Raw genomic sequence first — 27,734 nt, forward strand, 5'->3', positions numbered from 1 at the left:
TCCGTATTGTCCCAGCGCACTAACCATGAGACCACCGCGCCACCATAACAACTGAGAACTGGAGGAGGGCTTTGCAAAGATTTGTCGCGTCAAAAGACATGGGTGGGTGAGGGTGGGGCCTCTGAGTGCGCACTGGCTGGCGAGTTGCCACGTGATGGTACGATCATGTGGCGAAAAGCAATAAGAAAATGTAAATATAAATCAATATAAATACTCAATGACTGGCACCAATGGAATATGTGAGTGTTTTCCTCGAGACTTAACTGTTTCTCGTGGTGATAGCCATTTAAAGGTGTTTTGTTATACCTTCCAACTCTAAAAATGGAACAAACTGCGTAAAACTGTATTTACTTGACGCCGCCTGGCACACAAATGTTTCGCGGTCTTAAGGTGCACGTCCATGGAGATCACGTGTGAGTCGAAAGTTGAAGTTGTTGTTTCCTTAGGGAAGTTCTGATCCATGGTATACACGTGACACGATCTCCTCTAATCGGAACACAACTCGGCTGAGTCTGGAAGTGTTTCAAAAAAACTTTGAAATAGACTTTAAAGTTGTCAGAGCCATTTGACTCATTCTAAATTGCCTTTATATTTAAGAGGTTCTGCCTGAGAGACCGGGGCAGACTTGGAAGTGAAGGTCGGCCGATTTTGCTTAAAACTGGTACACAAAGTCATTATGCGGACTTATGTAATATGCCAAAGTTTCAGCTTCAACGACGTTCTTTTAGTCGAGTTCTGGATATCAGCCCCTCAGGGGTCCCCAGAGGCTGATTTTCAGTGCAATTTTGGCCACTTTTCAATCTCTCTTTGAGCAACGTACAGTTAATTTCAGACAAAAACAAAACCATGTTTGTAATGCCCTATTCTTAGGCTTCTATGGGTAAAAACATTAGCTCGCGGGAATTTTTCGTTAGCCTGTGGCTGTTATCACAACTTGGTCCTACTTCAAGCATATGGGAAGCAACCGGAAATGTTTTTAAGACCACATATTTTCTATGCCCATATTTTATATCGTAAAGTCCTAGTATCCCTGCAAAGTTCAGCCCTTAGTTTAGTAATGTCAAGAAAAAATACTAAGTTTGAGGCTTTTTTTAGTAAGAAAAAACTTACCAGAAGACGACTAACCAGGCCACTTCCGGTTAAAGTTTGAGCAAAGCGTGTCTGTAAAAATCAGTCATTTAATTTCGATTAATACCTCTTTTTTCTCCTAAGTCATGAATTAGAGACTCTGAAGTTAATTGTAACCAAAAAGAGTAACCGTTAATCAGAAATTTTCATGTTATTTTTTTTAAGGACCGATCAGATTTTGGTCCGGGATCGGTTATAAATTTTGTGGAAGAAGTCTTGAAAATTACGGATAATGGAGTCGCTGTGGAAAAAAAAACATATCAATATATACCTAACAATCCATCTCTTGCCGGTTAATCACAATGCACCATTGCATCTTTTTTGGTCTAAACTGCAATATTAAGTTTATCTAACATTCAACTCTTTCAACGAAACAAGTCTGTGGCCCCGAGTAATGAAGCGCTAATTAAATCAGGAATAAGACGCCAGGCTTTGTGGTCCGATTTCGTACCATAACCCACCTGTATGGGACTTCTTTTCTGAAGAAAAACAACTTATCAGTCACTCTAAATGCAATCACAACGGGAAATCTCGAATAAAATTATAGCACATTTTCTAAAACAAAATGCAGTCTCACTATTCCAGTTTATATGCAAAGTGTCTGGATAAATTAACTTACTATAAACGCTTACCTGGCTTCAGGTTTACAGGCACACCCCTTTCTTGTAATACCTTAAAAGTAAAGCAACATTAACAACCTTAGCCCCAGCGATAAATTGGTCGTGAGTGCGTTGTTGCGAGTAATAAAATGTAGGTTGATTCATACCGTACGTGGCGAAGTCACGACACGCCAACTTATCTGTAGTTTGCTAGCTATGATCGACTTGGAATTCAGTTTTTTCTCGTCTAGATTCGTCTCCTTGATACTGCAGAGAATGATTAGGCATAGAACTTGCATGAGAACCTGAAGAACGAATGGATATGTTCATGAGTCCCCCAGTGCAAACGGCCTAGGTATTATAAATTGAGGAGACGTCCAAGACAGTCCTTTTTCCAAGCCAAGTCGCTGAATGTCTGACCAAATTACCAGAACATTACTCATTGGCACACTTTCGCTTTCTCTATCGGGATTTTCCATTTGTTGCTTTCTCAGTCAGCACAGATCCAGACTAAATCGGTGTACCGCATACATCCAAAGATAGGACAGGGAGGAGTAGATTTTCCTTCAGTATGCTTGCTCTAGGTGATATGGTAAGTCGTCACAAGGCCCAGTGTCTCATACCTGCTGGAGCTTAAATTGGTTATTGCTCTTCTTCCCTGGACAGGATGATAATCACCGGCTCCCATTTATACATCTGGGTGGAGAGAGGCACTGTGAAAGAAAATTGCCCTTTCCAAGACAACATGGCAACGCCCTAGTAACCAGGAACGCTCGGTGTGGAGTGCAGCCAGCTAACCATTAGGCCACGACCGTGCTATGCGCTAGGGAGTTGCCAGTTTTGTACAGAATCCGAATGTGTTACTACGTTACATGTTTACTTCAGTCTGTCCTAAATTGATAAAATGCAACCGGGAAATGAATATCTGACCAGCACATGGACATCTTGCTGGCTGGATTATTTATTTACAACAAAAGAAACTACATTGTATCTGCGATCAGATAATTAAACTTATTAAATCTCTTCAGTCTGTTAGTAAATTTGTTTCATTTGAGTGTGCTTGAAAGGCAGAGGAGCGAAAGTCTGGCTATTACAATTTAGTCTCCTGGAAAACTAAAAACATAAGTATACGGTTTCCCCTTTGGAAAGACGATGATATTTGCGAGGCATGAGATAACAAGCCATCAGAGCCTGCTGTGACTCTCCCATTAGCGACGTTAGATCGAGATGCTACCCACCTGCTGGTCAAATTAATGTGGGCACTGGTGGTAATAAACTGGCCGCGTCTCACAGAGTTGACAATTTCCATGAATGGAAGTTAAGTATGAATTAAAGAGGATTGTGATTTGCCTATGTCACCGCCGAAAATGTACCTGTTTGCGTGACCAAAGTGGGCCATGTCAACACCCTTTCCATCTAGACGAAAAAACAAATTGAAGAAACCGAAGAAGGTTACCGCTAACATTTCAGATAGCATATTTCAGGAGTTCGGCATAGTAATACCTATTGAATCCCTTAAGTATCCTAGGGCAGAGTGACTACATGACATAAATTTATTTTGCACGTTCAAAGATGTTTTTACACGCCTTAACGTCTTTAATTCGTTCCACTGGTTCAAGGATTGTTGTTCCATCATCATCTGGATACACATTTGAACAAAATATCTCTATCTTAAATTGTCTACCCACCCACAATTCAATTGCTAACATTTTCGACGTCATGTTGGACGCGACTCGATTACAAAACAATTCAACAATTCCAGGAAAAAATCCGACAAAACGAAGCCGATTTGTCATCCTAATGACAAAATTTACCGGGCCGCAGAAAAAACAATTTGTAAAAGGTTTTTGGAATATAGAAGAGTATCCATTCACAAGGAGGAAGGCCTTGTTATTGCACACCTTGTTATAGAGCCTTTTGGGATATCTTGTTATTGCACTCCTTGCTATTGGAAACCTTGTTACCGGAGACCGTGCTTTTGAAGACCTTGCTATTTGACACCTTGTTATTGAGGACTTTGTCATTGGAGGCTTTGTTATTAGACACCCTAGCTAAACGCGCTACAATTGAGTGAAAAATAGAGCAGGGTATTTTTTTTTATTGTTGTGATTATTCTGGATATAGCAAATAGCCTCATCCAATGACTTTCATTAACACCGGCCACAACAAATTTAGTATGGTTCTCTTATTATTACACGTCGACGTCTTAATTTCTATTTCGTGATGATCAGATAATTCTGGATAGTTTGTCACCTGTCCAGAACGGCCGAAAGATACAAAGCTTTGTCCGTTCTGATCGCGGAGTACGAAGAATGCAGATAATGTTAACCAATGTTAACTCGGGAAAAACAATTGATTCAGGGAAGTAGCCGAGAAAGTTTTAAAAGAATATCTAAAGACAAAATAATAGACTCATTAAAGTAACACTAGTTATGCAATGCTTTCGAGTAGTATTCCATGAAATATCCCACGAGTCACTTCCATTTTCTCAGTATAAACACGAGCCTTTCCTTGCATAAGTTGGCGCGCCTGAAACAGTTGAATTGGCCAATTCAGAGGGCGGGAAAACTGTTCTGTCCGGACGTCAATGTAAGGTTAACAGGAAAGGCATCGCATGCAGTCGGACAACCTTTCTCAATAGAGAAGGCACTAAATATAAATGAAAAGAGATTTAAAATTTTCAAACAGGAACCAACATTTTTCATTTGAAAATTGCTGTTACTCTGCTGTTTTTACGACCGTTTGGATTTATAATTCCAAAAACCATGGAACATTTTGTGAGTCCAAGCTTTTAGTTTGGCACCAGAAATGTGTCACCTGCATCCGGCAACTCACTCGTAGTTCGTCGAGTGTCGTCAGGTAGAAAATAGCTGTGTTAATTTGAATAGAATGTGTTGTTCCTTGTCATTTTCATTTCATTTTTCATTTATTTATTTATTCCATTCTAAAATTACAAAGATAAATATAAAGTAGACAAGTAAGAGGAGAAATGGAAAAGGGCAAAAATATAGCAAGCTAATTAGATGCTCTTGTTTAATTGACAATAATTAGGGTAAAAAAGTTAACATAACATAGGAGAGGAAGAGGTGTGAATTAATCAATACTGAGCAAAATAATACTGGAAGAGTGCTTTTTTAAAACGTTTTCTAGTCGCTAAGTTACGTATAGATAAAGGAAGGTCATTCCAGTAGTAACATCCAATAACAGTGGGGCAAAATTTCCTTATATTTATTCTGGAGAAACCGGGATTTAAGCTGTTGTAGGGATGCACTTCGAGTAACGTAGTTAGATTAAACCTAGAATTTTTGAGTTAAGTAGTAAAAGAGGTCAAAGCAACTTCAGCATGGTCTTTATCTTTGTTAGCTGCGAACAAAAAGACTATTACTGTCTCGTTTCGGTATAGGACAGTTCAGTCACCGTATCAAAGGTTAGGCGCCGGTATGCATACCAAGAAAATGCAAGTGACTTATAGGATATTCCATAGTATACCACGAAAGAGAGTGTTGTATGACTATTTTATACCATGCCATGGAAAATACTGAATGCGAGATACGCGTGGCGCGCGATGGGAAGGTTGGGTGTAATACCGTCGAATATACAACGGCTTTCCAGTATTCTGATTGGCTGTATTTTCTATGGCATGGTATAAAACGCCTCATAATCCAGCAAATATTTTCGCACGTGCGCGATTGGTCTAGACGCGTCACGTGACCTAATATTCCTCGGCTAAAACTGGGGAATATGTAAAAAAATGAACTAGGACTAAATTGCCCTTTTCAGATTTCTGTGGGAAGTGCATGCTCAGAAAAACCTTGTACCAACCAGTGTTGCAGCCAGAATCCGTGTCTTCATGGAGGATCCTGTACGGTGTTGTGCGATCATCCCAAACGCAAGTTTAAATGCATCTGCATAGGGGAATACTTCGGTAGATTTTGTCAGAAGCGGAGAGCACGATCCTGCAAGGAGAAACTTGAAATGGACACGGCAGCCTCGTCTGGAGTGTATGCTTTATTTGATCCGACGAACATCTCTATCTACAAAACCTTCTGTGATTTTAAATCTGAAAATAACTCTGTTTGGACTCTTGTCGAGTCATTCAGCCTGGCTAATAACCACGAGTTTGCCAACACGCCATTTTATGTGGACAACCCTGACAAGAAAAAAGCCTTCAGTTGGAATAAGTTCCGTTTAACGCTATCCCGGATGGACATGATTGCCAAGCACTCCACTCACTTTCGAGCCACATGCAATTTTAATTCCGATGGTCTCATTTACATCGATTATTTAAGAGCAAAATTTACTGATATCGATGTGATGCAGTTAAAATACGACGGATGTAAGAAATACGAATACATCAACATCCGCCGCTATGGTTGCGAAAATTGTACCGCTGACTTTGTTCAACAAGATCGTTGGCACGCACATGTTGATTCATATTATGGATCGTTTTATAAAGGATGTCAGCTGAAAAGTCCCCGAACAGGAGCAGTGAAAGACCCAGGAGGGGAAGATAATTTCGGTTATTACGAAACAGTAAACCCTGTCCATAGGTGCTCATCAAGTCGTGATTCTACGACGCAGTGGTGGTTCGGAGAGCAATTAGAGTAAAGTTTACATTCCTAAGAGCAACTCTCTGTAACTATGTAGAACTTGACGACAGAATTTCTTTTATTGCGTCAAAAAAGACCCTTTTTGTGAACTGTGTTACAAACACACATTATAAACACAGTAATTTACACTTTGATCATCATCTTCATCATCTTGAAGTAAAAACGTTTGCCGCGCAGTTTGAAAAATACAGATATCACAATTTAATTTACAAACCAAATTTCCACTTATTTGAGAGGGTCTTAACTCTTCTAGTATACGAATATCTCGCCAAGTAAGACGTATGATATGGTTATAGGATATCTAAATGGTTTGCTTGGCCTGTGAAAATTAAGAGCGCAGGAAGAAAAACTATGAAGGGCATTTTGACCAATTGCGCTACCTTTAGACGGCCGAGCGAAAATTGCATGGCGTGACGGGCGTTGAAGTCGTTCCGGGTACACGTACAATTTATCTGTTCACTCGGGATTGTTCCCTCTTTTTTTAAAGAAAAAAATAAGAGAACTAATATCAAGAGATAACCAAGGAAGAGGAAACGATGCTTTTTCTCCATTTATTCACCAAGGTTGCTAAAATTTGAATACAGGACCGATCTTTTCACCTTGAAGGCCGACATTTTGCCAAAGTCTTCTGCTCGGTCCGATTTCTAGAGCTTTGTCCTCTATAACCAAGGCTTATTCTAAGGTATGATTTAAGTTATTACACCGATAAATGATCAAAACAAAATGCTCAATTTTGCATAAATTCCATCGAGTCGTGTTTCGAACATTCCTAGATTTCACCAAAATGTGAATTCGCTTGAACATTTAAAGCTTATTTCTGAAAATAGCTCACCAAAAGGGCATTTTTGACGTAATAAAAGAAGGTCCTGCCGCCATATTTACAGTAAATTTTTGAACGTAGTAACCCTCCCAAACTAATGGTCATCCAAAAACTGAATAGCGACTTCAACATAGTCAGTTTGACTTGTTATGAGAAAAAACGGAAATAGCAACTACAACAGGTCCGGCCAAAATATTCTGATATTTGTCTAAGGTTTTAAGATAACTCTTATGTTACTCTCATTGTTTTGAATAATCTCAAACTACACAACACGAAAGCAGTAAAAAACATTTTTATTCAAGAAAAAATTATGCTTCGGTAAACTTTTAATCCCGGGATAGCGTTACCTAGCTTCCGAACAACCCCGCCCAGATTATAGCAATTTAACCTGACACGAGCCCGTCATCCAGCCAAAAACCAGCACTTGGTCAGCGATCAACTTGAAAAAACTCGATCTCGATAAGTTCTAAACTTGAGCTCGCGATATGGATACGTGATACTGGTAAGCGGATACTTTGTTTGACAGGTGTCAATCGACCATAACATGGATGTTCAATTATCATTCTCAATTCATCAAGTTAAAGCAGAGAAAATCACAACCGTGCAAGAGCTTTGGAAATTAGCATAGATTTTGTCGATTTTTCTTCTCCGTTTACTCCGTAGTTTATGTTTCGATCGAGAAGATATATCAAACGCTCGAGACAGTGTTTCATCGACTATCTAAACGCCTCGAATTTCGTCAAAAATACTTCGCTGCGCGTCGTATTTTCAACTTTCTTCTCGGTGTTTGCACATCCCGATGAAACACCGTCACTCTCACAGTGTTTGATATATTACAAGAAGTACGCTATAAATCATGGCTGCATGTCTCTGTCAACCTATGAGCTGGAGTACGACCGCCATCTTGCGCTACTCCGCCGCCACCGCCGCCGTTTTCGTCGTGGGTACGCGCCCACTAACAATACCGCTATCCATGATAACCATATGCACGAGAAAATCAATTCAAGGGTTTCCTTTTCTTTCTATTAAAGAAATAGGAAACATATACCGTGTTTCTATCGAGTTATAGAAACACGAGTGGAAGTCGAGGAAAAGGTTGTTGTTATTCATCGTGGTAGATGCAATAATAATTAACAATTATTCCATGAGCGCGCGTTGGATATGAGATGGTAAAGAGCCAACGAGGCCCGTAGGGCCGAGTTGGCTATAACCAATTTCATATCCAACAAGCGCGAATGGAATAATTGTTTTATTAAATTCGGTACGTTTGTATTCTTGGAAATATAGCTTAACTTTATTGGATTTTAATTTTACAAAACGACCGGAAGTCGATGTGACAAAAACAACAACAAGTGGGAAATCACATGACATGCGCGCCGTTTGTAAAATTAGTTGAATGAAAAATTTGAGAGCGAAGCAAGCGAATTTGCTGAATGAAATTGCAATCAAGTAGAATTCGAGAAACGTCTATCAAATGAAGGAGATATAACCTTGGTCAGAAAGTTTGAAAAGAGTTCAAGTTCGAGTCATGGAGAAGAGCCAAATAATTGTGCACTTGCACATTGCCATTGTAATAATGCTGCGGAAAACTTTGATCGCCATGTGACACAGACGTTGTGCCAAAATTATTCTCTGGTAAAGAACCGGGCTTACTTCGGTTCAGCTCAAAACACTCAACTCCTTGAGGTGTTTTTCGCAAGGACAGAATAGTTGGCGCTAGCTGTCGTTGATTCTCTCGTCGTCGTCGGCCAAAAAAGAGACTGAGATGAAACTAGGTCGTCCTCTGTAGCTGTGCGGGATTCTTGCTCTCGGCTGATCCGAGCTTGCTTACTGGAACAGTTTCCTCATCTGCTCATTGGAAACTGGTTTCTTATGGACTACGCCGGCAATTATGCCTGTTTACCTGCGGCCTTTTACAAATGCATATGCTCTAATAACTTATTTGCCCGGTCAGAGATAATGGAAAACGGTTTGTTGTGCGGCGGCGTGCGAAGGAAATGATCAACTGGCGGCTTTAATGGATTTAATCAATGAACTTTTGCAATTTACGAGTCATCTTTCTTCCTCGCAGACGAGTAAAAACACTTCAACTGAACATTCAGTTCTTCTTTTGACATTTCTTATAAAGAGAAAATCATCAGGACAATATCCACAAAATGATGCTTCTTATTTTCGTATTTTTGTTACAAGTTGATTACTTACCTTGAGAATTTTAAAAAATGATACTGATTAGCTAATACACTATTGTTCTTTGAAGTATTATTCTCCTCTTAATTTCACAACTAATGCATCAGCTGAGAGACAAATGTTTAAGGAAGCATTTCGAAACACCTAAGTTCTGGTACGGGATGACAATTAAGCAAAACAAAAAAAACTCAGATGGAAAAAATTCTTACTTAATTCACTAACTTGACTCCTGACTGTATTTAAAGAAGATATAGCTTCTCGCTGGTGTTCGTCAAAATCTCCCTATACGGCGGTAATACGGACCTTGTACGCGCTTAGTTAGATAAATTTACGTAACGCATGCGTAGGTTATATTATTTAAGACACACAAAAAGGACTGTAAACATTTTTAAACGTATGTAAACGAAAATGTTCATATTTCAGGAGCTAGCCGTTGTCAAGGAAGCAGTAGGTTTAGTATTGATTCTGCGTTGTTAAAGACGATACAATGTATTTGGCTGGCTAAACTATATAAAGCCGCTAATATACTAATAAATCACTATTCGAAACGATTATCGATTAAGTCGATGAATGCTTCTGTTTAGCCATCGCTTTGTTATTATTGACAAACACTTCGCTGACGATGAATAGCCTTAAGCATCGATTAGGATGCGAACACCGCGGGACCTAAATTCGGATGCTGTTTCAAGAATATTGAAGGGACCTCTAACCCGATTTTTGAAACATTACTACTATCCTACTTCCAGCTAACATGTAAACTAGTTATTTTCAGTCTTGATCTTTATGCATTGTCAGATGCCATTAGAATGTTCCCTGACTCAATTTTGATCTACTTAAAGACAGCTGTATTTAACTTTGGGCAAAACAATTTAACTAGAATAGGCATGAATAAATAATTGCTTTTCCCCGCCACGTGTATCTTGGGAAGAGTGTTATGCAAAAGAATTGACCGCAGGAGTAAACGTGACGGTATTCAGTGGTTATTAGTAGCAGCGATCTAGCCACGTTAGTCAAAGGTAAGGTTCTTTCTTTTTTATTTTTAGACGCTAATTGGTAACAATACACAAATTAGTCATAATAGGGTAACAGAAAACGACGTTTTTAGGAGTTTTTGACGAAAACCTACTGTCCTTTCTTATGAACACAGAGTTTGGTAGCTTGCTCACTCGTTTAATTTGTACTAGGCAATCACCAATTTTGCCATGTAGTGTTAATTTATAACACCACCCGGCCAGCTCAAACTGGGCTTTTTTGACAGGCCTGTATTCTAGGGTACGCCTTACATTGCTTTCAACTCTTACATTGCCTTTTAAACTGAACACTGGTCTTCGACACTGGTCTTCGACCTTGAAGTGAAATTTATTGACTCATTTATCTCAAAATAAAAGGACGATACAACCTGGTCCGCCTGTAGACATTTCCTGTGTTCAACATGGCCAACTGGCTGGGCAGTTTTGTTTTGATACAACGACTAAAGTTAATAAATGAACTCTAAAATTATGGCGTCGTACTTTGCTAACGACTTATCTCTCAAGTCAACATATTTGTTCATTAATGTGGTACGTTTTGTTATTGTCAAAATATTTGATCCATAACGCTCAGTTCAATCTCATGTCTGCCTGAAAACTACACTAATCACAACTCTACACTAATCACAAGCTCTGTGGAAAGTGAATCACATGAAAATGAGTAGTAAAGAAACTTGACCTCTTTTTGAAATAATTAAATCATTTTTATGGAAAGTTTGTGTCCAAAAAGTGCCTAAGTTAAATTTGCTTGTTAATGGAATTTTAATACGAGAATTACTTGTCTGAATAGTATTTGAATTTATAGCTTTCTTGGGCGTAAATTTCACATGAATATCAACGCTAACGTCGACGTTTCCATGTCATCTAGACATCACTATCAAGTTACAAATATAATAACGTTAAGTTTTGCCGATATCACTTTACAGGCGAGGCGAGAATAGTTTGGTGAGTTAAATAGCTTAGTTTTGAAGCGCTGTAATAGCACGTTATGGGGGGTTCGAAAATGATGAAGGAAATGCAGGAATCTGTAAGGATCCGCGAATAACTCGTCGAGAGGCGAACGATCGATCTGGTTGCTAGGAATCAATAACACCGCCCAAGACTGCTCGCGTTAATGTATATCTTATCCGGCCGGTTCTCAAGTGTGAGGCAGCTACGAGAACTGTTACAACTAAGGGATGGTAGTCTATCACAGTTTAACCCCTGTTTGGCTGTTGCAGGTCGTTGGTCTCCATGTACATTTCTGAGCGGAGTTAAATATCCCATCTAAGAACTGAAAACAAGCGTTAATGATTTTGCTTTTGGTCCCCTGCTTGCAAATGAGTTACTTTCCCAATTTTTATTATTAGTCTTATTAGGTTCGCGTTGTTTGCACCTCAACAAGAGAGGATAAATGGTAACGCCGGAGTTCATACCCCATATAGCTAGGCTATATTCGCAAGGTACTCTCTCTCAAGATTTTCCTAGATATGGTATGAAATTCTCTCGAGAATAATGTTACCACGCAGGTTTCATAGATGTAATCGTGGAGGATAAAAGTGCGCGCGCGTGCAGTCGCCTGGGCTGCCCATATGAGTAAATTCGCGCCAAAGGATTGTATCATCAACTTCTAGATCTTCCTAGGATTTCTGAAGCCGAGAGTGATATAAAAAAAAAATTGAGAGGGATTACTTTGGGAATAAGGCCTATATGGGGGATTAACTGTCTTACTCTTCATCCTCTCATGATCTCGAAATTCACTTCCTAGTATTCGTATCAGTTTTAGTAATAGTTACGAGCTAATTATACTTTTGGTTCGTTAATTTCTCTCCCACCATTCCGATCCACTGTTCTAGTGGGTGGAGAGGTTATAGTTATAGATTAAGCTGCTCGTCCGTCGACTTTTGGAAAGGGTTGACTAGTGTTTGATTTCAATAAAGTTTCTCTCTGTGCTAAGAAAAGACCTCGGTGTCATTTATTTATCCGTTTGATTGCTTGAGCGCAAATCTAGACTGCTACACTCAGAGTAACGTTAAAAATCAACACATGGGTATTTTTCTCTTCAAAAGGTGCGGCCTATTGTTTAAATTAGTGGCCATGTTTTAGTTTATTCAGAACAAGCCCGTTGGTGAACCAATAGCAGACAACTGTTTATTTGATGCCACGTCATGTCAATTCATGTGTGGTTAAAACAGTGAGAAATAATCATCTCAATCTACAAACAGTTAAAACAGATAACAGTGCTATTGTTAGCAGTAAGCCACTTTAGACAAAGGTAAGTTGTTTTAGGTCATCTAAAATACCAAAATCAATGTTTCATGACAAAGAAACTTTTTTTTTTCGCTACTTTTTAATTCTACTTACCGCCTTTCAACTGCTTGCCTTTAAATCCAGGCTGATTTCAAACTGAAATGCGCGTAATTTACTGAGGATTTAAAAAATAAAGAAAGAACAAAAGTCAAATAAAAAAACTTAAAATTATAGTTGGTAATTTCTGTAGTTCTTTGACCTGCGTGTCCGGACAACCCGCCCCGGTCTACATGTTAGCTGACCCTTACTCATTGTTATTTTATAATTGAGTTTTAGGGGAAACGTATAACTACATACTTACCATCACTAGAGAGCTAAAACATTCAAGTTTCACGTAACAAGAAGAAGTTAGAAGAGTTACTGCTAGTGTATTTTGAAATAGATTTCTTCGCAATTCATTCAAACACACTCAAACAAAAGCCAGCTGTTAAAGAATTTAAGAATGTTCTCGCTATGAAGATGATTAATGACCAAATGCTGTTAGCGCAGGGGCAATGCAAAGAAGAATTTTCCCGGAAATAAATCGCAAATTTCATTGAATCCAGTGAAAAGAGGCTTTATTGTGAGCCAGAATCTATTAAGGTGGCCGAACACAGTTTTCGCGCGCGCTCTTGCTAATGCAATTCAGCGCGCGCACAAGGATTGAAAAAATTAAACATGGCGTCAACACAGCGATCATTTTATTTGCTCAGCGCCCGCACTATCTGTGCTTTTTTTCTTCATAATTGAACACAGTGTATTGGTGGTTTTAGTCTTTTATTACAAAGGTATGTTAGAAAAGGTAACGATGCAAAGAACCCAGCAATTCTCAGCTTTTCCTTTGTTACCAAAAAAACCTAGTTAAATGCAGCGCATGCATAGTAAGTCGAAAAAATGCGATTGAATGCGGAATAGCTTTCTCGGAAATACGGCTATTTCTCGAGAACCACTCATTAGAATTCCACGAAATTTAACCCAAAAACAAAGGAAATTCTAGATATTCCAGTGAACCTTCAACAAGGGATTATTAAAGATCTCTCTGTTAACTTATTATGAAAATAGTGTTAACTTGTGGGCATAGTTACAAGCTTGTTGCATGCAAACTATAAAGAAAATCTAATGACTTGATTTTCTGCAAATAAGCAAAACCCATTTTAAAGGCCTGTTTATATTTATTCTTGTCGCCATAGCAACGGAACATACGTCAACTTAACTATCAAAAAACCGAAGTTTGTGTTGTTAACTCTCTTGCTGCCATTTTTGGCGACCAAAGGATCAAGGGTTTTGGAAAAAAAAAAAAAGGTGAATGAAACACAGGTATCAAAAATTGTGTTCAGCCAACTTAAGAACGAGGCATGATTGAAAACCCTTTTACCACAGTTTAACTGAAATCCGCGTTAAGTTCGTTTCTCGGCAGTGATTCGCCTTCAATTTACATGGAAACTTGGACAGTCCCGTTTTCATTTTCTCACTATCATAAAATAATTAACAGAAATAGGGGTCAAGACCACTGACTGTTCACGGTAATAAAGAGATCTTCAGGTATGCAAACCCTCCTTTCACGCGGAGAATTCTGTAACCACAATTTTTGTATTGCCAAATTTTCGTAGCTAACATTTATAAAAGACGACACACCGTTTAAATTTGCAAGACATGTTTCGGATACTCAGTATCCATCTTCAGTTAAATTAAAGGATGTTTACAAGTGAGTGACTTTATATAAAGTAGGTAACAAGTAGGTGTAATCTACAAACGCAACGTAAAATCAAAATCATCGCTAAGAAGTATTGTAAGGATTTACATTAGGTTAGCCTACTCTTCCTGTAAGTTAAGTAACATGTTCAGTGTGAAGGACTCGATTCCCAATACGCTCCGTCCCCAGGTGGTTTACAAATTTAAATGTGCAGGATGTCATACCTGTTATGTTGGTGAAACCACTAGACATTTTGGCACCAACGTTCGTTAGCACTTACTCTCGGATCGCAATTCCCATATCTATAAACATTTTCGGGGTTCTGAGTCATGTAAGAATCTATGCTCTTTTAATTGTTTTTCCATCTTAGACTCGGCTCCCGGCTCTTACTAATTTCCAAGAAGCCCTTCATATTGAATGGGAACGACCCGCATTGAATAAACAACTCAAACATGTTAATTTAACTCTTACTTTAATTACTAGTTGTATTCAGCATTTTTCACAGTTTTGTATTCGCACCTTTTTATTCTCCCACTCTGTTGTATCCCTTAAGTATTATGTAACTCTTTCACTGATTTGTAACTATTATTCTACATTTTGTAATTTACGCCTACTTGTTACCTACTTTATATAAAGTCACTCACTTGTAAACATCCTTTAACTGAAGATGGATACTGAGTATCCGAAACATGTCTTGCAAATTTAAACGGTGTGTCGTCTTTTTTAAATGCTGTGTTTAATTTTTGTATTTTGTGTAGCAACCATATTTAGGGGCATTAAGAGTGATTTTCTGAGAGCGTCGAGAATCGGAAGACAGTCACGAAAAATTGATTTTTCTTTTATTTCGCCAAAACATACCTTTGGGTGAACTTATTCAAGGAAGAATAGTTTAAAGTTCCGACGATTCATTTTATGGCCAAAATTTAAGAAAGTTCGAAATTTGCATATAATGGCGGTTTTCGCAGATTAAAATGTTCAGAATTTCACGCTTCTTTACGAAAACAGCGGGGGCGTAAAAACAATCCTATGAAAACAAAACTTGGCACAAATATTATTTCTTTCTTATACTTTAAAATCGCGCGATAAGTTTCTTGAAGTTTTGTTTGTAGCTTTGTAACGAAGGGTATTTTTGTACAGCCGCCATTTCTGTCTCTTGGCAAGGAACAAATAAAGGCGAACTTTGACTAGTATAAATGGCCTCTGGTATATATCATTTGGTCAAAATATCTACATTTTAGGAAACCTCAATTATTGTTTCTTTCACCCGAAAAGTTATAGCTCTGGGAATTAAAATGTTCTCCGTCAGTAAAATAAAATGTTACGGCATGTCAGCGAGTTCAAATTTATGCAAATCACAAGGTTATTCTTTGGAAGTCAACGGTTTAAAACAGGAAACGACTCACCGTTACTTAGAAGCGATTTTAACTTCCCAGTGCCCTTGTGAGCTGCTCTGTAAAATATTTCCAGTAAAACAGCGAGCATAAACGGCCATAAAATTCGACAAGGTCGACAATGTTTATATTTGAGATGAGACATTGAGTAGCACACACACTCCTGGCTGTTTTCATCGTCTTGCTCAGTCCACAGTCCTTTAAAAATATGATAGAATATTCGCTTCAAACCGAAGCAAATTAGTTTCTCATATCCATATGCCTCATGTCGACTCATGAGTAAATAACTCAGTCTCCGTACATTGAATTACCCACTCGACTGACGTCTGAGGTCAGGAGGTCACCTGATATGTCATTGTTACTTTTCCCCGGTTTCACATTACACGCGTAACGCCGTATTTGAGGACAAAAATTTTTCAGTCGATAGATTTTTTCTTAATTTTTCCGGCAGTCACATAATGAGTTACTTGTGTCAGAAATGCAAAAAAAAAAAAAAAAAAAAAGTATCGAATGTGAGTCAAAAGAGGCAAACGATCTTACTGGATAGCACCACTGCCTGTGGTTTTTAAAGCAGCGACTATCCGGGTCAGATCTCCAGACATCGTCAGTTACACGAACTAATAAGTGGAGATAAATAATGCCCTTGGCAGTGAATGCGTTATTTAGAGGAACGAAAGGAACGAGCAGAATACGCGAATCTCACGCGAAATAAGCTTTGCTCTCGCTGCTCGTATATCACCAGCCGTGGCTAACTAATACGGCACAGCCCGTGTTTCTGTGTTTTAGTCATTTCAGTCACTTATGACGCTCAATTTTGCTGTTATGATTAGGTTTTAGAAGTAGCGCTGATCCACCCCCACCCCACTCCCAAGAAAAGTGATTTCAAAAGTCGATCATGGCGGCCAATACTCCCGAAAGCAGAATGCAATCTGCATTTGTATTGAGAGGCACTAGCCTGCAAGCAGGCATATATTGGAGAAGAGAAAGTAGGAACGGAGAAAAGGAATTAGAAGTGCCACCCAACTGTTCGCCTTAAAAGAATCTACCTGGACATACTTAAAAAAGCCATATTACCATTAAAACGGATTAACTCTGTGCTGCTGTAACTGAGGATCATGTATTAAATGTTTGCTTAATTTTTCACCCAAAATGTCATGCTGCTCTTGACAGACATTGCAATAACTTTATAAGAAAGTGAACATGTTTGATTTGCATTAACAAGCGCAACTTAAAACTATTAAGAGTACAACTTCAACAAGTAAGTAATAAATGTCTGACACTTTTTTGACGCCTTCAACGACACAGGCAAGTATTGAATATCCTCAAGATATGTGATTGTAAAGTTTTACAGTAATCAAATGAGAAGGAATGTCTTCAAATATTGCCGGGATAGGAAATTGAACGGTAAAGTTGGAAAGAAAATCTTAAGCCTATATAACAGAAATTTCAGATTAGAAAAATAAAAGAATGAAACAAATGTAACTAAGCCTTTATTTTCATAGAGTGAGTTTGTCACTTTTGCTAAGCGACACGAAGCGTTACTGAAAGCAGGTAGCTTGCGTTACTCGAATAAATAATATGCAGAGTTTAAAACATTATTATCTTCGGCGGTCCAGCTTTTCCTGCAGATAAACGGTTTCTTATTTTTGAGTATTTATCTTTGCGCACGTTTGGATGCGTGCCAAATGTTACTAAGCACAAAACTATGAATCACGTCGACATCAAAGAGATCAATCCAGTGTTGAAATTATGTCAGAGTATCATGCATCTAGGAACGATATCTTAAAAACTAACAATTATGTCGAAATGTTGCTTTTTCAATTTTCTTTTTAAATCGAAATGTCTTTAAAGAGATTTTGAATGCCGTAATTCAACTAAATACCGTGAAGTTCAATACGGCGTTACGCGTGTAATGTGAAACCGGGAAAAAGTAACATAACGACATATCAGGTGACCTCCTGACCTCAGAGGTCAGTCGAGTTGTTTATTTACTGTACGGGGATTGAGTTATTAACTCATGAGTCGACATGAGGCATATGGATATTAGAAACCAATTTGCAACGGTTTGAAGCGAATATTCTATCATATTTTTAAAGGACTGTCGACTGAGCAAGACGATGAAAACAGCCAGGACTGTGTGTGCCACTCAGTGTCTCATCTCAAATATGAACATTGTCGACCTTGTCGAATTTTATGGCCGTTTATGCTCGCTGTTTTACTGGAAATATTTTACAGAGCAGCTCACAAGGGCACTGGGAAGTTAAAATCACTTCTATAGTAGCAGAAGGAACGTAAGTAACGGTGAGTCGTTGTTTCCTGTTTTAAACCGTTGACTTCCAAAGAATAACCTTGTGATTTGCATAAATTTGAATTCGCTTACATGCCGTAACATTATATTTTATTGACGGAGAACATTTTAATTCCCAGAGCTATAACTTTTCGGGTAAAAAAAACAATAACTAAGGTTTCCTAAAATGTAGATATTTTGACCAAATGATATATACCAGAGGCCATTTATACTAGTCAAAATTGGCCTTTTATTTGTTCCTTGCCAAGAGACATTAATGGCGGCTGTACAAAATACCCTTCGTTACAAAGCTACAAACAAAACTTCAAGAAACTTATTACACGATTTTAAAGTAAAAGAATGAAATAATATTTGTGCCAAGTTTTGTTTTCATAGGATTGTTTTTACGCCCCCGCTGTTTTCGTAAAGAAGCGTGAAATTCTGAACATTTTAATCTGCGAAAACCGCCATTATATGCAAATTTCAAACTTTCTTAAATTTTGGCCGTAGAATAAATCGTTGGAACTTTAAACTATTTTTCCATGAATAAGTTAATGTTAAGGTATGTTTTGGCGAAATAAAAGAAAAATCGATTTTTCGTGACTGTCTTCCGATTCTCGACACTCTCAGAAAATCACTCTTAAGACCCACAACAGCCTTACACTTCTTTCTTTCTTTTTTTGATAGCGAGGTCAAGAATCCACAATGTATATGGGCCATTCATTTGCGGTATTGTTCGTAATTATCCTTGCCTTCGCTCTGCCAACTGATTGTCGAAGGCCTAAGGGTCGCCCGTTTAACATAGGTCGAAGAGACAAATTGAAGTTCCTTCACGTATCCGACGTCCATTACACTCCATTTTACAATAAATCCGTGGATGAAAGCAACTGGTGCGAGAGCTCAGGAGCCAGTTCTACCGCGGATTATGAAGCACCTTATGGGAGAATTGGATGTGATTCCCCAGCAGCTCTCTGGTTAATTACTTTAGATGGCATGAAGGAGAAAGCACGTGACGCCAAGTTTATAATGTTGGCAGGTGTACAATTAGATTGTTTTGTTAATGCCGATCAGGCCAAATTATTTCTTTAAATAATTTGTAATTTTATACTCGGAGGAAACATTTTGTACTCTTTTTTTTTTTTTGACTTAAACTGCCTGTTTTAAGTTGGAATAATTTAAAAGCGGCCTCATCTTGGCTAACTACGATATAAACTTAGAATTTTGGGAAATCTCTTCGTCTCAACATTGAAACCGTCAGAAGGGATTAATGTTTGAGACAAATCAAGCTCGCAATATACAACTATTTTATATTGCAACAGCCTTCATTAAACACGACTCAATAGTTGCCAATGATTAACATCTATAGACGACTCTCAGGTGAAATAACTTTTCAAATTTCGTGGGGAAAATGAACTATAAAATAAAAACAATTAATAACAACAACAGATTGCACAAGCATAATTCTACACTGATCAAATAGCGGTACAATATTAACAAACATGTTTGATGAGAAATACTTGAAATTACAACTAAGTAACGTTTTCACGCTACTAGCCAAGTCTAAAAAGTTGATCACATTTTTATTTAGAAATAGTAAATTGGTCATGCCGCGTCCGCAGAACTTAAAATTATCAATATATTAACTTCTGAGGTGGCCTCCGTTATACCCCGGTGGTTTCTTTTGGAGGTCTCCTCGCCGCCTTTTGAGTACTGTCAATATCTTTTGTCATTATTTACGTACGTGGCAAATAAATGATGATGACAATGATGATGAAAAAACTGAGGAAAAAATAGCAATAACAAAAGAATAAAGACTAAATAGGCCAAAAATATAAGAAAAACAGTAACAATTGTTTTTACTTGAAATGCTTGCATTAAAACTCATCTGAAGTGTCTTATCATTATCATTATCATTATTATTATCATTATCATTATTATTATCATTATAGTTTCCATTGTGAAATGGGGCTGACGTCAACTCGTCAGATTTCTTATTTACTAATCATCAGTGTTAGTCTTTTTTGGTCACTGACGCACGGCGTTATAGCTTAAAGGAAGATTGTCTCAATTTGTTATCAGAGGAGAGCTTGTCAGTATTTCTAAATATTTTGGAGGACCAAAACGCATTTAAATTGCCCAGTAACATAAAAAAAAAACTTGAATAACCCTAAAAGTATTATATCACGTTTTCCCTTCGGTGCCAAGAAAATGGAAACCTACTAACATACAGCCTGAGCGCTAGCTGAGAAATTCACGTTTATACACTAGGTATGAATCTGCAATATTGTTCAGAAGCCCATAGGGAGTTGAATTATTATCATACCGTGGTCTTCTTTTTTGTTCCTATTATAGGAGACTCAGCTGGCCACGGTCTGACAGACGATTTTGGTTCACACAATGTTCTAAACAGCTTGTCCTTTGTCAGCAGCAAAGCCCATGAAGTATTTCCGGAAATTCCGGTTTTTCCTGCTTTTGGCAACAACGATCTTCCCGGACATTATATACTACCAAATAACAGCGATTGGTACAAGACTGTTCTGACTTACTGGGCTCCGCTTATTTTGTGCGAAAAGTGCCCGGATCATGTCCAAAAGCCTACGACTATGGAGGCACTTGCGAAAACATTTATTGATGGTGGCTATTACAGCGCAAACATTGCAGGTAAGACTATCATTTGAGACCAAATTGACAGAGTGAGACTGGGTTTGAAAGCGCTAGGTCGCGTGAGATTAAATCTCATAACCCAAGCCTCGGTTTTCAGAAAGACGCGGTAATAACGGAGCTCCGGCGGCCCGAAGGGCCGCCAAGCGGAGCCCCATACTCATATAGGAAAGAAAAAGAAACTCATGAGTTGATTTTCTCATGGTTATCATGGCTAGCGGTATTGCTCGTGGGCGCGTACGCACGACGACTGCGATGGCGACGGAGTCGCGCAACATGGCGGGCATACTCCAAATAATAGGTTGACAGAGACACTAGAGACATGCAGCCTTGCTTTACCGTGCTCTTCTTTGATTTTGGACATCCATGTTATCATCAATTGACACCTGTCAAAACAAGGTATCCGCTGACCAGTATCACGTGACCATATCGCGGGTTCAACTTTACAGCTCATCGAGGTCATGTGTTTTTTTTGTTTTTTTTGTTTTTTGAAGTTGACCGTTGACCAAGTGCTGGTTTTTGATTGAATTGCGGACTCATGTCAGGTTAACTTGTTGCAAACAGGGCAGGATTGTTCGGAAGCCGGTTAACGCTAACCCAGGATTAAAAGTTAACCGAATTATAACTTTTTCCTCTATACAAATGTTTTTTGCTACTTTGTTTTGTGTATATGATGATTATTAAACTCAAAACAGAAGGCCAAATAATATACAGAAAACCTCCCTGCAAAGTTACAAAACTCAAATCAAAATTCTACCTGTTCCTGGGTTAGCTAAATCGGGCTCTGAACAACCCGGTCCAGGAGCTACCCTTTCAGGCTGGCCTAAATCTACATATTAAAATTTAACCACGGCAGCTTTTAGTTCTCCCGGTTTGCAAGCGTTATTTTGTTGTTATTTTTTGGCCAATATGTTAAAAAAAAAACATTTTTGATAACATGAAGTATAACGAAAAGGAGAAACACTGGTCAAGTCACAAATATAATGCTAACAAAGAAATTTGAATCAGTATAAGTTGCAGTGATTTTGGATTATTTTAATCACCCAGGCTTAGTATGTTTGCCGAGAGTTGGATGTGTGTTTATACTGAACAATAACAACAACGACAGCACCGACAACATTGGTTAGAAAAACAAGGGTTTGTAAATCCCTCGCAAAGCATTTGTAATTCAATTTGTTTATTTGTTCGTATTTGGCTGCTTTTGGAATGTATCCCGGCCATAGTTCGTAGAGGGAATGGTTACGAAACCAGGCAAACAAAGACGCCAAGAATTACGTCGGAAAGTCAACGACCCTGCACAGTCTTTCGTTTCACGTTCATACACTACGAGTAAGTTTCGTAGAACCAAAACGTTTCTACCGATAATTTTTAAACACCTACCGTATTTTTTGCATGGTCAAACCCAAAAAAGCGAGCAAAAACATATTCAAACTGAATATCTTAGTCTTGCTTTCTAAGCATTCCTCTCTATTGCTTAAGTTTTGAAAAATGAGCTAAAAAATATAGTTATGTTAATACATTTAGAGATTGCTTCCTCAGTTTTTCCAAATTATAACTACTTTAAACTTACTTCAACAACAACAAAATGTCTTTCTCCGACCATGATGATATTCTTCAATGCTATATCATGCTTGTTTTCACAGATAAAATATGCAATTAAAGACATACGAATGTAGTTAAAACTGAAGTCAACGCCAAGCAAGGAGATTGTTCCGCCAATGTTTTTATCTCGTGTTTTGGTGGATCTAAGTAGAAAAAAGTATCGGTTATTATTTTTAGGGGTCGCTAAAGTTATCTTTGGCAAGATTAAGTGACTACTTAGCCACGACATTTCAAGTCACGTCAGTTAAAGTGAATCACGCAATGCACGAGTTAATAACATTCAATGATGCTCCTTACCACAGACGTGGTTTTGTGTGGCTATGGCTGAAGAACATGAAAAAAGTAATAATTATAAAAATAAACAAGATCAGTGGTTACGACTAGGTTTATTAAGAGCGATTACAAACGACAAACTAAAAAAATATGACCAAATTTGTTTGAAGATGCGCTCTCTCTAGCACAGCTGCTTGAATTTAGCGATTTTTCGTTGAGTGTAGAAATTCTGATGTCTCGACTTTAAAGCTGCTTCTGCAGACTTTTAAATCTAACAATTGATGGATTCAGTGATTTTTTTTTCACGACGCCACTGAATCCCATATGAAAGATTAAAGATCGCCAATTATACTGTTGACACTTTACTTCCAGATGGAAAGATGATCTTACTAGTCTTGAACACCATGTACTGGAATGACAACAGATACACCGATCCGCTTGTTGATCAGATAGCTGAAAGTCAAATGCAATGGTTCAATGATCAACTTCAGATGGCCAAAAACCAGAGAAAGAAAGTTCTTATAATGAGTCACATTCCTCCCGGGTGAGTCGTTGAGGCATAGTTTATGATAATAACTATTACAATACAGCTCAAGGTTTCTATTTAACAATAAGGCGGCTTGCTCGAGGTTTCTGCAACAGTTGGCTAATGGCGAAGCCCTGAGTCAACAATCAAGAATTTAATTGAATAGCAACATAGAGCAAATGCTCGAACCGTCGGACTGTGTTGTAACATAACCCACTGACCGATTGATCAAGCAAAACTAAAGGCCAGGTGTTATTTTTTTAGCCTTCTTTGTTAAGCCGTTGTATTGACAAAAAAATTGTAGTAGTTAAAAAGGAACATTTATCAAGCAACGAAAATTGTTTTATTCAAGAAAAATCATGAAAACACGAAGATTGTTCGGCCAATCATATTGCAAGTTTACCTGATAGCAGGTCTGTTGGTGAATAGACCATATTCGTATTCTCGATATTGGACTGGGACGAGCTTGCAACCGGACCGAGGCTAATGATGCGGGAAGCCTTTTACAAATAGAAATTTATCTCTTTTTGATGATACTCCCCCGCAGGAAGCCTCCACTGCAGGCTAGTTCCAGTCCAATACGGTGAATACAAATATGGTATATTGATTTAAAGATTTGCTTACGTTTGCAAGCATCACAAGCAGGAAAGAGCTCGAGTCTCGTTAGTTAGAGCGAAGCTGAAGCAGAAAACTCATCTTTCATCTAACCAGCTAAGTAAAGTTATTTACTTATGAATAAGTAAAACAAGCTGTTTTTGTCTATATTTTTTTCATCTTAATTGTTATTTCAGCGGTGACCCGTACGGATACGACTTCTTCTGGCTACCGCAGTATCTAACCCGATACGTGAGCCTTGTAGCTGGGAAGTACCATGATATAGTGGCAGGTAAAATCGCTATTTGAATGAAGATCCTAATTCGAAAATAAAAACATGTTATTTAACATCTTTTGATCGAGTCAGAAAAATTGATTATTAGTTAATTGGTGAACTGGCATTGTGTTTTAGTGGTGTCAGCATAAAATTCAATAAGTCGTGCACAAGGCCAAAGGCGCTGTGCACTAAGGAAATAATAGAAATCAAATTTGAAAAGTTGTTTTCTCGTGTTTTGATCTCTTCGTCAGGTCAGTTTTATGCTCACACTCACAGGGATGATTTTCATCTTCAAATCTTGGACGCCGCAAATGAAGAGGCAGAAAAAGCGTCTACGAAATCCTTTGTTATAATGACTGCCTCGATATCACCTGTTTACAGCAACAACCCGGCGTTTAAAGTGTTCACGCTGCGCACCGACAACCAAGCCCTTGTTGATTATGATCAGTACTACCTCGATTTGGTCATAGTTACAGGTAAGAAAAATTCCCCACGATGTTTTACTCATAGCTCATGTTTGTCCTGATAAGTGATCGAGTTAGCTCTGGGTTGTAGTTCGTAAGCACAAAAGTAAGCCATTTATCTCTATTTCAAAACGCGTCATCACACATGACCATTTACAGTGGATTTGGAAGACAGTGCACGTGCAAGTAAAGAGGCAATTAATGTAACTCGTAATGTGGTTTACCGCAGACTGATTTATTATTAATCCATAACTTCTGGGAAGTGTAAAGTCTGTATTAGTATAGTGGAAACTCATTTTTCAACATCTCGAATTTCATTTATTTACTGAAAAAGTAAGGCCCAGTTCAGGCGCCGAACTTTTATCGAATTTAATTCGAATTTGGACCGACCCAAATTATCAAAAGTACACCTGTTGATTCAGACGTCGAACTTAATTCGTCGAACTTTATTTAGTTTAAACCAAATCACATCGAAATGTCAGCGATCAGTCAGGCAAAGTGAAAACTACTTGTAAAATATGTTATGATAATTTATGCATTATAGGTTCGGCTCATGAAAAGTTCGACGTCTGAGTCAAAGCCGTTCCAAAGCCGAAATTCTCGGCTGAGCTAGGCGGGAAGAACGGCTGGGCCGTGCCAAATTCAAGTAGCCGTTCTTAACTGATTCAGACGCCGAACTTTTCATGTACTTAATTCACCGTATTTGGTTCAGCTCATGGAAAGTTCGGCGTCTGAACTGGGCCTAAGTGACTAGAAGTATATTTCCTTCCCCGCCCATTCCCCTAAAAGAATAAGCTTATAAACTTCGTTGAAATTTATATCCTAAATTTGTTAATCTGTATCAAATATTGGTCGTGAAGGTCACTTTAAACGAGGAACCAGGATCATCTCTGTTAGGTGAATTTCAGCAAAACGTTCCACTGTAAAAGAGATGACACCACCCCACATTTCAGACCCTTTTTCGGACAAATGTTACTTTTCAAGTGAATATATGAAGGACCATACATTTGAACCGCTGAGAATGAAATGAAGACATGATTGATAATCGCAGTTATACGCAAACCTTAAGCAGTTGAGAAATTTAAGCCTGAAAAAAAAATTCGGGTTTGAACGGGATTTGAATCCATGACCGCCGCGATACCGGTGCAGTGCTCTACCAACTGAGCTATCAAGCCAGCTGAAAGCTAGTCATGTTGTGAGTTTGTAATATACCCGTAGTTTGCTTTAGTTTGTTTTAATATGCCTTTTGTTTGCCGAAGTCCATACCTGGTTTTACGTCCGCTTGGGTTCCTGTGGTTTGTCTACTGGTTAACTGAGCCTCTTAAAGTAGAGGTTCTTTCCCTGTATCTGTAATTCTTAAAAGTTGTTATTCTAATTCGAAAATTCTCGAAAACTCTCCACTGCCTAATCCCTTGGAACGAATCGTGCAGCCATATTAGAATATACATAAGTGATGGGCAACTGTCAGCTAAGTGCAATGGCAGGGAAAAATTATAGCGATAGAATTTTGGTCACAAGTGGTAACAGCACTATAAGGCTTCTACTTGCATCGTACGGTTTGTTCCTATTGTGATAAAAATATCAAGACCAATAATTTAGTTTGTAATTAATCATAGGTGAGTTTATTTCGTTATTTTACCAATCTCGGCACTTTTGCTGCGTGGCTAAGTGGTTAGGGCGCCGGACTTGAAATCCGGAGGTCGCGGGTTCAAGTCCCGCTCTGACCACTTTGCTGGAGTTGTTTCTCGGTAGACCCTAGTTCAACTCCTCGGTCATGCTTGTAAATAGCCAACTGGTCTGACTCCCGCCGGTTGGGATTTTTAAGCCTTTTACGTTTAGTTGATATCTTTGTTTCCTTCATTTAAAGTGGCATGCCTGTAAACTAGCCAGGCGTAGCTAAGCGCATTGACCACTATAAACAACAACATTTGAACATATTTTTTTTTTTTTTTATGAAGGGGGTCATAACCGATACCAAAATCTTTTTCAAGCTCCAACAACTTGAGCACATTTAAGAGGTACATCATGTATGTATCTAATATTAAGCAAGGGAAGACGCATCGTCCCTTGTATGACTTGTATTAATACCCCGTCCACATTACACCGGAGAAATTTGAACACGACGTTTCGCTATGAAAACGCATCAAATGTTTTCCTTCCATACCACGCCGGAGAAAAACTCGAGGAAAACTCGGGCGGCGCGGGAAAATCTCATAATTATCGTGACGTGAACGTTTTTGAAAAGCTCTCTTTTCAGAATATTTTTCGTCCACACTAAAACGCAAAGCTGGCGTTTTTAAATTCCTTGGGGTTGAAGAACGTTCTAGAAAAGGTCAATTTTCGTGCCGGATTAGTGTGGACGGTAAGCCTAAACGTAGAAATAAAGCTACGTTTTCAAATTCTCTGGCATATTGTGGACGGGGCGTTAGATCAAGGTTATGCAAAACGATGTGATGAAGGTTTATGTTTTGACTTTATTTTCGTACAGCATATTACTAAAAGAAACCAACAGTGTAAACAGACGGCATTTGTTTTGTTTTCTTGTAGAATTTTCTAATCCGGTGTGGAAGTTCGATTACACCTTCAGCAGGAAATACCCATCCAGAAACAAGTTCATTAACGCTGACAGAATTGACGAATTGAACCAGGAGCTTATAAGCCAAACTGATGGTACATACTGGAAAGCTTATATACCTTCCACAACGGCCAATTACCAGACAGGATCGTACGATCGACTTCCCCTTTACTGTATCATGAGATACGTATTTGAAGAGGATTTCAAAAAGTGTCACGAAAAATTCAAAGTACTTGGTGGCTAGAGAGAGGATTAAGTCGAGATTACAATACTGTGTGGGATGTATTACTCACTTGCATTGCAACACGGTTTGCAGGAATAAAAACTAACTTAACCGTGAATGGTGTTTGTATGATTAATCGTCATAGTTGACAAGTTGATTAAAGAAAGCATCATCGTAACTTTGCTGATTATTTCTGCTTTGTTCACATATTTTCAGTTTAGCTTTTAATATGTTCTCAAACATTTATCAATCTTAAACATATTTAAAAACTATAGAGTTATTGTTTGAGTTCGATGTACGCTTTCACACGAAAGTGCAGTGGAAGTACAATTTGTCATGTTTACTGACTGTACAAAACACGCATCGGCGGGCGCTCTCATTCATCGACAACAGAGAATTTACTGGATTTTTACACGAATAAAACTGAGCAGTATCTACGGACGTAAAGTTATTGGGCCTTGATGAAACATCAAGCGTTGCTTACAATTCAAGCGAAACTCAAACTAGCAATTATTTTGTTTTACTTTT

At 38.4% G+C, this 27,734-nt stretch overlaps 2 protein-coding genes and 1 non-coding gene across 4 annotated transcripts; all 3 read left to right on the forward strand.

The window, feature by feature from the left end:
• Nucleotides 1-5,477: 5,477 nt before the first annotated feature.
• On the forward strand, nucleotides 5,478-6,998 carry LOC145467221 (uncharacterized; the record flags this gene model as incomplete). The annotated part of the gene is made up of 1 exon (XM_081450777.1): nucleotides 5,478-6,998. A coding segment is annotated over one exon (858 nt), but the record flags the coding sequence as incomplete, so codon positions are not given.
• Nucleotides 6,999-9,329: 2,331 nt separating this feature from the next.
• Nucleotides 9,330-27,341, forward strand: LOC145468055 (cyclic GMP-AMP phosphodiesterase SMPDL3A-like). Of its 2 annotated transcripts, XM_081451715.1 has the most exons (7): nucleotides 9,330-10,360; nucleotides 18,699-19,047; nucleotides 20,364-20,672; nucleotides 22,920-23,091; nucleotides 23,865-23,959; nucleotides 24,196-24,420; nucleotides 26,956-27,341. In XM_081451715.1, exons 2-7 carry the CDS (start codon nucleotides 18,717-18,719, stop codon nucleotides 27,225-27,227), a joined length of 1,404 nt encoding a protein of 467 aa, XP_081307841.1. In that variant the 5' UTR covers nucleotides 9,330-10,360; nucleotides 18,699-18,716; the 3' UTR covers nucleotides 27,228-27,341. The 2 variants fall into 2 exon arrangements, with proteins under 2 accessions (XP_081307841.1, XP_081307842.1); XM_081451716.1 differs by lacking the exon at nucleotides 9,330-10,360 and having other exon boundaries at nucleotides 17,619-19,047.
• Trnas-uga (transfer RNA serine (anticodon UGA)) lies at nucleotides 26,064-26,135 on the forward strand. The gene has a single exon. It is a non-coding gene; the product is annotated as a tRNA-Ser (tRNA).
• Nucleotides 27,342-27,734: the final 393 nt, after the last annotated feature.

The sequence above is a fragment of the Orbicella franksi genome, chromosome 14 (assembly GCF_964199315.1).
Source record: "Orbicella franksi chromosome 14, jaOrbFran1.1, whole genome shotgun sequence".
Taxonomy (NCBI): Eukaryota; Metazoa; Cnidaria; class Anthozoa; order Scleractinia; family Merulinidae; genus Orbicella; species Orbicella franksi.

Bases quoted from the DNA above. Each gene is read 5' to 3' on its own strand.
- LOC145468055 (XM_081451715.1), top strand. From the start codon at position 18,717: ATGTATATGGGCCATTCATTTGCGGTATTGTTCGTAATTATCCTTGCC. The intron at 19,048-20,363 runs GTGTACAATTAG...TTCCTATTATAG, and splicing joins CAAGTTTATAATGTTGGCAG to GAGACTCAGCTGGCCACGGT. The intron at 24,421-26,955 runs GTAAGAAAAATT...GTTTTCTTGTAG, and splicing joins CGATTTGGTCATAGTTACAG to AATTTTCTAATCCGGTGTGG.